We start from the raw sequence: 12121 nt of genomic DNA, 5'->3' as shown, positions 1-12121 counted from the left end.
CTTTTACTGCTCTTATGGTCAATACAGTTGTTTTGTGTCATTGTGCATCTCTGTGTCAGTGTCTTGAGTTTATCTGTGGTCATTTAATTGGCTTTCCAACACACTCTCTGTTCCAGGGCCCCCCCCGCCCCATTGTGCCCAGTGGGCTCACTGATCCTGCCTGGATGACATGACAGGACTACATGTGGTTTTATTACACAAACTGAATGTTACTTCCTCTTTTCTCTCTGGACTTTTCCTTCAAGTGTCAAACAAACGGTTTGATTGATTTGACTTTTATTTTCATTCACAAATCGACCAGCCTGGGAAGAAGTTGATGGAGATGTGTGTGTGTGTGTGTGTGTGTGTGTGTGTGTGTGTGTGTGTGTGTGTGTGTGTGTGTGTGGCAGCGCTGCCAAGAAGCTTGCCGTGTTAGAGTGCACTGATGGAACCATTGGCCTGCATGAGGCCCCTTTGTGAGTTTGTGTATTGTGTTACATAAGCGAAGACAATTTCAAAAGCTTTATTTGTCTACAACTGCAGGGAAGAGCTGGGAGAAGTTGTTCTTGTCTGTTCAACACAACTCAGAGCAAAAGATTCTGAACATTTGAATGAGAAAATGTAAGAAAACACTCCAGGATTAATGGAGACATGTGTTTTTTCAGTTTTGCAAAAAAGTTGAAGACTGTGGAAAAGGGAATTGAAAACCCCGAAGCTCCTGAATCACAGCTTCAGTGTTTTCCATCCTGATGTCACGTGACACATTCACACGCTACATGCCTATAGCGTCATGTCTGACACGCCCCCCCCTAACAAAGACATTCTAAAAACGAGAGCGGAGGCCAGCATTTCCTACACGCACGGGAATTTGCTGACCAATCACAACAGAGTGGTTTCCGGTGGCCAATCAGAGAAGGCTGGGCTTCATCGGGAGGGAGGGGCCTTAAAGAGACAGGGGCTGAAACCAAGAGTTTGAGACAGAGGCTGAAGAGAGGAGCGGCAGCAAAGGACAGAACGAGTATAGTGATTTTTTTTTTCAAATAACACAAATTAAAATGATATTATTACACTCTCGACAAAAAGTGTCACACCTCTTACACGCTGGTGCTTCGCAGTCTGCCAGAAGCCTCGTGATCGACTCCTTGAACTCCCGCCGACAAACATCACACAGGCAGACACTGTGATTCAACAGCCGAGCATCTGAATGTTTCTGGAGAACATTCACGTCCTGGAAATTCGTACCAATATAGCATCACAGCTGCCAACACGGATCCAATAAGGGAGTCGCACCCAGACACCCTGCAGGAGCCTCAGTCATCTGATCTCATGTGCTCACCTCATCTGCTGTTGTAATATTTGCAATCACCTCAAATCTAAGGAGTAAACAAAGTGTGTCTGCGCCGGGGGACAAGCTGAAAAACATGCAGAGTGATGTCCTGATAATCCTGCAACGCCTCCTGCAGCAGGACCCGCCACTAAACTAGATTGATTCGCTCGCCCACCGCTCAAAGCAGAGGAGGGGAAACAATTCAATACTCTCTCGCACTGTTTGGCTTTCGGCAGCACTCGGCCTCCTGCAGCAGCTTCCTCACGCCCAGCGGTGCCTCTGAGGGGGAGACGGGGGGACGGGGGACGGGAGAAGAAGGTGATGAATTTGTTCTATTGGCTCCTCTTCCTCCTCGGCTCTCTTCACACATGCTCTCTTTTTTGGAGAGAGCGGATCTGCTCAATGTTAGGATCCAAACGGCGCTGCAGCCGGTTCCAGTGGGTATGGATCATTTCAGGGACTTCTCCTCTGTGCAGCGAGCCAAAAGGAAAGCGTACGTCGACACAATGAAATCTATTTTAATGAGTGGGGGGTGTTGAGAGATGTAAACAGTCGCTCCCGAAAGCCGTCGGCTATAAACAACACCGAGGCCATGTGCTCCATCTATGCTACACGTCCTTCAAGCTCTACACAGTGCATGAGAACAAACTACTTTATTGTCCACGCCTGCAACAAACAATTATTTTCATTCGCTGGCTTATTAAAAGACACTTCTGCAAATGCATATTCATACGTATTGAAAACAATCAATAACTAGGTTGTGTAAATATTTGAGCCTGAGGGATTTTCACAGATGTTTTATTGGTTTTGATGTTTGCAGGCATGAAATCAAACAATGCTGAACAGATGTTGACCTTTTAAAGTTAATTTTATTAATTCAAGTTCTGTATATTCACTTGTGTTTGTGTTTTATTTATATTTATAGTTATTCATAAGAGGGTTTATGGTTAAACTGTAAAATCGATATATATAAAATCAGTATTCAAACATTTTTTATCCACTTCTATCCACTTGTTTTTTCCTATATTCTTTTCTAAAGCCACTATTCTACTATTCTCAGAGTACAATGGAATATTTTATATAATCTACTTCACCTCGCAGTTCAAGAGCAGGATAAAATGTGTGCGTGTGTAGGTCTGTGCTCGTACTTTGGCCTGATAACACTTAATTTGTGTGAAAATGTTTCTACTATAGCGAAGCTGAAAGGCACTAAAATCCCATTAGCAGCAGTGTTTACGTACAGTCGGTGTGTCCAGCTGTGTCCAGCTGTGCACGCCTGTAGTTTCACTCTGTGCTTGCAGGAACAGGACAGGTACAGGGGAGGTAAATAAAGCGCTCGTCACAATCACTTACATAACAACTCCACATAAGAAGCTGTAACCATGGAGACTCAGCGAGGAAACTGCTGTGGATGTAAATCAAAGCATCAGTGTGTGGCAGAGCAGTTTTTCCTCTCCTCGCCGCCGAAGGAGGGACTGAGGCTTGTGTGAGTAAAGAGCAGTGGGAGGATTTCCCGACTCGAGGAGACAGTGGAAATCTCCCAGCGCCACTGGAAACCATTTCCCACACTCAAAAAGTCGTCCCCCTAAAAAAATGAACCCCCTGAGAACAGAGCGTCCAGAGCAATTTGAGGCAGCTGCATGATAATTACCTCTATACCAGGTCCTTATTTCCTAAAATAAGGTCTTTCTATTCTGAAATGAGGACCTGTTAACCAGATAGAGTCTCACTAATGGCTCGAGGGCAAACTTTGTGGGACTTGACCTGAATGCAGTCGTGGGTGATCTTGCAGAAGGAGCTGACATTTAGCTTCTACAAACACGATGCTGCTGCCGCCGCCACCAACCTGAGCGGTGCATTCATTGCAGGTTGTAAAGTCTCGACCTTAATATGTTGTGATTTGCCGTGAGTAGATGTCATGATCTCTACGGCTCAGTTGAAAAGTAGATTGTTAAAGATGATCGTGAACGTGACTTATCTTTCGGACGCACTAAAGGTCACTGAAGACGGATGGGAAGTCAAGTCTCAAGTTTTGTGCATTCTTGTGAGTTGACTGGAAAGGGGTTTGCAGAAACCAGTGTTGCAACAGCTGCAGGTAAAAACCTGTAAAAACCTGTTTGTCATTATTGTTGCTTTTTTGAACATGATGCCAACTGCTTCTTCACAAACAGAGGAGAGGGTGTCCAACAAATGCAGACTACTAAAAGGGCCCTCAGGGGACGGGGGCGGGGGGGTTTAGAGGAACACAACGTTCTTGTGACATGTGACGACTGAAACCGTCTCGAGAAGTTGGCAAACATCTACGGTGAATTCCAAATCCTACTCAGCTACAAAAACAGCCACTACAGACGTTCTCCCATAAATACAACCCTGGGAATGGAGTAGGGAAAACGACCGTACAAGTCTTTCAGCTGAGAATCTCTGTCCACAAACACACCCGTCGTCCCAGAGGACACCAGACAATGGTTATTCGGCAGAGAGATTCATGCTTCCCTTTATTTTTAGACGCAAGCTTGAAAGAAATGACCCTGGAAACACCGCCATGCAGGAAGCCAGACCAACGTGCCAGTTGCACCACTCTCCTGGCAGACTGTCTTTCATTTTTTTATTTTTTTTACCTCTCCTCCTCCTCCACTTTGTTGCCCTTCTCACACACACACTGAGAGATTTTTTTTTTTTTTGCAAACTGCAGTGCCATGGCCCCCGAGAGGGAAAAATAGCTGAGAACAGAATGTGAATTCATCCGCGGCTGACAAACACGCAGGGAGAAACTCGTGCTGCTGCTGTGCTGGCTGCCTCGACTTGCCGGTTTGATTTACTTCCTGCTCTCTTCTTTTCTTTGCCTCGCTGAAATGAGAGGGAGCTGTTTTTATGCCAAGTAAACAATGTTTTGACCTCATTCCAGTTACTTCACACGATGGGTGGCGCTGAGATAAAGACGCACTCGACAGGGATTAGAGTGAAATTACACCTGAGCCTCGGAGACGCAGAGAAGAAAAAGGTTTTCTAGCAGAAACAGCAGAAACATCACAAACCAGGTGCGACTGATCCAAAATCTCCTTTCTTGGAGTTTTTAGACGAGTTCCTGAAAACAATCCCAGCTGTCAATCGTGACCTTTCACCTTGGACAAGCATCAGTATGATAAAAAACTACCTGAAAATGTATTTGAGGTGTACTTTGACTGTTTAGATTGGCCCATGTCCCATCTCTTAACCAGGAGGAGGTGAGGGTTTATGATGCAGACAGACAACAACGGGCGGTCGAGGCTTTGTTCTTCCTGAAAAAAATAGTTGTGCCCTTTCCAGAGAACTCCGTGTCCTTCGTGGTTTCTGCCTCGCGATCGGACTGAAACTGATGAGTCTCTCTCTCTCTCTCTCTCTCTCTCTCTCTCTCTCTCTCTCTCTCTCTCTCTCTCTCTCTCTCTCTCTCTCTCTCTCTCTCTCTCTCTCTCTCTCTCTCTCTCTCTCTCTCTCTCTCTCTCCGCTGGTTTCTGAAGTCGCAGGTTTACCCGCCCCCTTCTGCCTCTCACCTCAAATGAACCATTGATAAGAGTTTTAATACGCCGCCTCTCCACCTCCTGTCATTTTTCTGAGGGGCACTTAAGAGATTTCTCCCGGGGGTGACTCGTGCACTTACAACACCTTCTGTGTGTGTGAACAACACAACGAGGGTTAGTCTGCAAAACATGCACATACAAAAACACAGGCGGGGAATACGAGGAGCTGAGGCTTTTCATCAATGACGAATTTCCACGTCTACTTGAATTTCACAACAGAAAAGAATAAAGAAGAACAGATTCTCAGCTTCCGATTTTGATACTTCCTGTTGAGAAAGATCAGCGCGTATCATTACGGGAAAAAATGTGTCCCCCCGCCGACGTGCACTTGAGGTTCTGTCAGCACCGTGTGCGTGACGCCGCTCTTCCCCCAGACGCCGTTGAGTGGCCTGTGGGCTAATTCCCTGTGACCTTGTGCTCTCTGACCTCCGAGGGGGCAGCCAAGCATGCAGAGTAAACAGGAGGGAGGATAAACAACTTAGCAGAGGGCCGGCTGACGGGATTCCAGAGCCACGTGGCCTCTCAGCTGGCGGGAAGTGTTCAATCTTCTTCTGCTGGTGAGTCCCCGAGACGCTCGAGGTGTCGACACCGGACGTGGTAAAGGATCAGAAATCACTCCCTAATCAGAAGGTCCAAAGGTCCCCTTAGAGTCAATAAGATATAACATAGATATAATTCCCCTAAATAGGCCTCAGTCTTTTCATCAGGACCCATTTATTATTCCCTGGGAAATTGGTAGAAATATCACCGCAAAATGTAAAATCTTGCAATGTTGAACAAACCCATTAAAGATTCTTGGATCTGCTCCTTTGTCCGATCTGTTTGAAGACTTAACGGCTTCTTCTTCTTGGCCCATGTCCCATTGTTCCCACTTTGTTCTGTGGAAATCTGTTAGAAAGTTTTTTTGCGTAATCCCACTGACAAACAAAACAAACCAATGGACAGAGGCGAATATATTTCCTCACGGGTGGAGGGACGAACAATTGAAAGCCATTTGCATTCATTGGGCCAACGCGCTTTCAAATCATTTGTAACCTGCGAACAGAAGAGATTTAAACAATGTCCTCCTCTCAGCCTCCTCGATATTAGGAGATAAAGGCACAAGTGGACAGCCTGACAACAGTTTGCGAGCCGCGCCGCTGGCACAGCGCCGAGTGTCCGACTCCGGCTCAGAACAAGAGGAGAGCAAACACTGAGACGGAGGCAGAGCCGCTTTCAGAGCTCGGCTATTGTTCAAACAGCCATTGTGCTCCCCTGCAAATTACACAGAAATGCGACGTGATGATGAACCGGAGAGATAAAGCTCCGCATGCCACAGCCGTGACCCGACATCACAAGACAAGTGGAGCCGCACAAGTCTGCACAATTGATCCCTGAAATGTGCCAACATCCACTGCTGCGCTTTTAACTCCGCAGGAAACGAGCTAGTTAGAAATGAACCGTCCAGGAAAAACAAGCCAGCTCCTCTCAAATGTATTTCACCTGAATGTGTTTATTTCAAGAAGAGCGAACTTAGTGTGTTTAAATTATTATCATCATGTGCATCAGTATTTTTTGTTATGACTCAGAGAGGTTATAGATGATCTCAACCCAACCAACCAATGACTGATGAATCCATCCTCCACCTGTTTTTAGTCGATACAGAAGCATTAGCAGTGGCTACGAGCAATTAGCTTCGCAATTATGTGGATTGGAGTCATTTTACTGATCCATTTGAGCACTTACGTGTTGTTCCACGAGTCAGCGAGTCATCAATCCAACCCTCTTAGCCTCTTTCACTTCAACCTCCATCAACATAATGAGAAGAAACGACTAAAAGCTCAATTACAAGACAGAGCAAAAGGGAAAATGCCTTCGGTGCAGAGTGTGCTTCTGATTTAAGAGTCAGTCAATTTCAAATAGCTACAGCGACAACTACTCATCTACAACTGTACTTTTAGTTATTATGGGATTGTTGCCGTCGCCCTTAGATAACAGAACAGTGTTTCTCATTAATTATGTGGCGACTCGTCATATTCAAATTTGTCCCGTTGCACTTTCACAATCAACCAAAACCTTTCATACACTCATCATAACACAACAGGACATCTCTCACTTTCTGTTTTACTCAGTTGTTGCATTGTGTAGGTGTGCCCTGTTGCGGTTTGCTTTGTAATTTGTTGCGCGCTCGTCCGTAAAGTTGTTACCCTCCACGCAGTCAGCCCTCAGAGTTTCAGTTGCAGTTGTGCAAGTAGCACGCAATGCAGTTGTCTCTCAAATAACCACCTGTCTTTAACAAGTCTGTGAAGCTGTCACTCAGAATCTGCTCATGCACAAATAACCTGCTACTGTGTGAAGTCTGTGGGAAACGCTGTAAAGGTAAAATAATAATAAACAGTCAGATCATCCCTCTGCAGTCGGAGGGTTATTTATCCATATTATCTACCCTGAGCTGAATGTTTGTTTTGTGGTGTGTTATTTAATTAGTGGTGAAATGAAAATGATTTTTTCACATTAGCAGAGCAGTGGCAGCGGGTTTGGGGCTCGACTCTCAGGCATTAGGCTCAATTCAACAGATCTGCCGGTGAATTGAAAGCTTTGTTTTCCTCTTCACCAGAACAGTCCGGTAAATCTCCTGCTTTACTCCTGATGCCGGTAAATCTCCTGCTTCCCCAGAACAAGACCCTGAGATACTTCCACCTGGAGCCGACCCAACCTGACCAGAGCAGTCCATCATTTCCCACTGCAGATATACTGGATATGTGAAGTCATAGGCAGAGAAGCATTTAAGTATAGTACAGGAACAATTCATTATTAATTGATCAGGCAATTGGAGGAAAATGATTTGCTATCTATTTGGATAATGAATGAATCGTTTATAATCGATTGAGCGTCAAGATCCATTAGTCCGAGGTTCACATTTACTGGATTTTCAAACAGATCCTTCACATGTCGATTACCTGAAGTCTGTGATCAACAGTTCTCAGCAGTTTTCCCTCAGTTTCCTCCATCGTGTGCTGTCGCAGCCCCGAAGGCGTGACCATCAGCCTCTGCCGCCTCTCAACCAAACGTCCCCCTTTGTCCACGGCGCCACGTGAGGAGGACGTTTGAGGACGGGACAGGAACAGGCTGTCGTTGTATTTCAATCTGGCAGATCTTCTTCTTCCAAATGAGCAGACGCAAAGCACAAGCTCCGGCTCTGAGCTCATAGTTTGAAGTTTTTTTGTTGTCTGGCCTTCGTGTCGGCTCGGCGCTCGTCCAGGAAGAGGACGAAGCGGAGTGTGTGTGTGTGTGTGTTAGATAAAACAACGGGTTTCTGGGAAAAATGCCTCCGACCTCCCATGTGGATTCTGAGTAAATTCAGTAAGTCGGAGGAAGAGAAGTGGACATGAAGACAACTTGATGTGTTTGTACAACTAATAATGTTTTGTTATGACAAGCAACACGTCTGTTTGTGTTGAGCAGAAACTTTACAACTGTCACCGACTGGAAGGCTCAGGCTACCAACGTATGGTTAAATGCATGTAAAATAAAAACTCATTTAAAGAAATTTAGTTCCAGAAACCTCTTTTTGACATCATCTAATCAGACGGTATGAAATTTTGAATATAATGATAAAAAGCACAAATGCTGAGCGCTTCATCGTCAGCATAAACAAAAAACCTCAACAAAGACAAGATTTCATCAACGAGCTTCTCGTCAAACTCATTTTATTTTAACCCGTCTGGTTTAAACCTGGAACCTCCTGGTAAATTTCATCCTTATCTTTGCCTCTTGTGTTTCCTACTTTCTCTGCACTTTTAAAACCAAGGTTCACTCTCTAAAGTCGCACCCAAACTTCTCTTTTCTCTGACGACTCTGGAGCTCAAGGTTTCACACTGTCCTTCGGAAGAAGCTCGTCACAGCTGCACACTGATATGGTTTTTGTGCTACATGGAGTTTTAATGTGGCCTCATGGAGGTTTTTTGAGGAAACTGCAGCTGTATCCTTGACACTTGAGCTGATTCTGTTTGTGGTTCGCAGCAGCAGCAGCGGCAGCAGTCACAGGTATCTCTGCTTTTATCTCTGCTGCACAAGTCCTGATAGCAAATATCTGAGTTCAGAGTCTCTGGCTCGTCACCAGCTCCGTACACTTACAGCTGCTTTTTATTTGACTGAAACTTCTGCTTTCCAACGGGGGGGTTTTCTCTGCTTATTATGCAACTGAACATTTCCAGTAGGATCACGAGCCAACTACTACACATGCACTACGGATAGAAGCGAGGGGGAAAGTGCTTTCAGTCGGATTCCAGTGGAAAGTCCAGCCTCATGGCTCAACCCATGACACCCGGACGCACGATACTGGAGACGCACAATGGAAGGGGGAAACTGTGTGTGTGTCTGTGGAGCAAATTAAACAAACCCCCGAATGATGCTCTCCTGCTCCGAGAGGTTTTGCAGACTCAAGCCCTGACTTGTGCAGAGCAACCTGTCCTGCAGGCGGTTTCTCCGAGGTGATGTGAGGTGATGCAGCAAGCTGTGCGACCTTTGACCCCTGGAGCTAGTTTGGAAGGGAGTCCAGCATTCCTGAGCCGTGAAGCAATGCTCTTCAGGGGCGACTGGCTCTCGCTCAGCACTATTGATCTGACTGTTTAATCATTATAATGGAGAGTAGGTTAAACCCAATGCAATGCATTCAGATAATTAATCTGAAATAACAACAGGCAGCTTTTAAGGCCTCCTGCAGAAGGAGTCACCCTCTTTAACTTCATGTTTACATCCTGACGTTCATCTTTAGTGCTGGGTTTCACTTGTTCGATGCAGTTTTGGAAGGTGAAACGGGCTTTTTGCACTTGACTCACCTGCGTTGTAGAAGCTGTCCAGCACCGTGGTCTCCCCGAAGTCCAGTTTCCCAAAGTTCACAGTCTCCAGTCTGCTGCCCCCCGCGTCGCAGGCGTCCTTCAGACACTGCAGGGCCATGCTCTCCGCGTTGTTCTGCTGGGTGCCCTCCCCGTACACCACATAAGCCACCGTCACCGGCCTGGTCTTGACCGACTTCCCCGTGGAGAGCAAGCCTCCGCCTTCCAGCGGGCAGCTCCCGGTGGTGGGGCTGAACACCGCGCAGCAGCCGCCACCGCCGGCCACCACCGTCGAGTCCTGCCAGAAAGTTCCGGCAGCTGGGATCCCGGACGCGCCTCCATCCCCGGGGCTCTCTTTGCCGGGACAAACCCCTAAGCAAGGCACCTGTAAGGAGATCCCGTCCTGCTCTTGACTCATCTTGCTCCAAGTATCGCTCACTGCGTTAGAAAGTGTGGCTTCTGCAGCAGTCCTCCATGGAGAGCCAGCGTTACGCACGGCGGTTACCCATGGAGCCGCTGCACGGGCACGTCTGGCTCCGTCTCAACAACGCAGGTAGACAGTGTGTTAGCGGCAGAGCTGCAGCTCCACATCGCGCTGCATGTCTGCGGAGGATCCCACGCTCACTGTGCCTCGCCGCGGAGTCACGACGCGAAAACACACGCACACGCGCAAAATCCTCCAAATCCGCGCATTCCTCCTCCTCAGCACCCACGGCGCACGCACATACTTCCAGAAGTTGAGCAACACAACCCAACACAACACAACACGGCCGGTGTCTGCGCTGAAACGCCCACAGGAAACAAGCGATGTCACAGCGAGGACAAGTTGAGCGCAGTTGGAGTCCGGCGCAAACCGTGCGTCATGGCGCGCAAAGAGAAAGTACAGTACAGGCTGCACCGTGCGCGGGTCGTGGACTGCGGGTGGACCCTGCCCAGTTTCCACTGTTATCTCCCACTCTCACACACACACACTTACACACACTCAGGCGCTGGGCGGGGAGACAGCAGCAGGGTGAGTGGTGGAGCTGCTGGGCGGAGACACGATCACCATATGTGGAGCAGAGAGGGGAAAAGGAGCAGTTCGCCGAAAACAATCCGGTCATTCACAGAGTCCAGCGAGCGGAGCGGCCAGGTGATTGGCTGAGCGGACGATCAGCTGATCACATCAACAACAGAGCAGAGAGAACAGCTGTTATTGTGACTGGGAGCTGGAATCATGTCACAATAATGTGGCTCATAAGTCACACATTAAATACTGTTTCATATAAATGGATTTGAAACATGCATGAGTTAAGTTTCCTTTAACTATTAATGTGATTTATGGTTCAGCAGCTTCACATCTGCAAAGCAACACTGTCAAGATGCATCTTTGTTATTTGAACACATGTATAATCAAAATATTTTCATAAAGAGGAATCAAGTCAGCTGTCATAACCTGGTAGGTTATTCTTTCCTGTCATAACAGCGACATCTTGTGGTTCAGACCTAATATTACAGCTTGAACCATATAGCTATATGTATATGTAAAATTATGGGGGTGGTTGGGGGTTTGGAAATATAATTTCCGTGCAAACTTCCAATGAGTTGAATTTAAAGAAAAGGAAAGAGATGGATGCATGCTGACAAAAATGTAGAAGCAAAACTGGTGTGCAATGAAATTCAGCAGCATAATTAAATGCAGCCTCTGATATAATAAATAATCCAAATCTATAATGTTTTAACCTTCTTATTAAGGTGGGACTTATTGTAAGAATGTAGACTGCATCAGTTGTAGGTTGATGTTCTTAGTAAATTGTCTAAACTGTGCAGAGAAAAGGAAAAATTATTATAAATTACTGTGTTTTATATTAACACGAGCAATATTCATTATGTCTTGTTTAAAGATTTTGATTATTTCAAATTACTTTCTCCATTGTAGAAAATCAACATTTTACAACCACAGAAGGTTGTTTACTCTTATAGATAGATAGATAGATAGATAGAAATGGATAGATAGATAGATAGATAGATAGATATAGGATAGAGTATAGTAGATAGATAGATAATAGATGGATAGATAGATAGATAGATAGATAGATAGATAGATAGATAGATGATAGATAGATAGATAGATAGATAGATAGATATAGATAGATAGATAGATAGATAATAGATAGATAGATAGATAGATAGATAGATAGATAGATGGATAGATGATGATAGATAGATAGATAGATAGATAGATAGATAGATAGATAAATTGATAGGGATAGAAAATAGATATAGATAGATAGATAGATGATAGATGGATGGAGATGGATGGATGGATGGGATAGATAGATAGATAGATAGATAGATAGATGGATAGATAGATAGATAATAGATAGATAGATAGATAGATAGATAGATGGATGGATAGATAGATAGATAGATAGATAGATAGATAGATAGATAGATAGATA

The 12121-nt window shown here is 45.5% G+C and overlaps 1 protein-coding gene across 1 annotated transcript in view; it reads right to left on the bottom strand.

The window, feature by feature from the left end:
* The window catches only part of map3k5 (mitogen-activated protein kinase kinase kinase 5), a 48175-nt gene extending 37434 nt beyond the window's left edge, over nt 1–10741 (bottom strand). Inside the window, exon 1 of the mRNA XM_035143900.2 lies at nt 9684–10741. Coding sequence (XP_034999791.2) covers nt 9684–10098 — 415 coding nt within the window. The 5' untranslated portion in view covers nt 10099–10741. The remainder of the gene's footprint in view (nt 1–9683) is intronic.
* Between the last annotated feature and the right edge of the window lie 1380 nt (nt 10742–12121).

Source organism: Hippoglossus stenolepis, chromosome 20, assembly GCF_022539355.2.
Source record: "Hippoglossus stenolepis isolate QCI-W04-F060 chromosome 20, HSTE1.2, whole genome shotgun sequence".
Taxonomy (NCBI): domain Eukaryota; kingdom Metazoa; phylum Chordata; class Actinopteri; order Pleuronectiformes; family Pleuronectidae; genus Hippoglossus; species Hippoglossus stenolepis.
The sequence above is the reverse complement of the archived record's forward strand: the minus strand, read 5'-3'. Positions and strand labels throughout refer to the sequence as shown.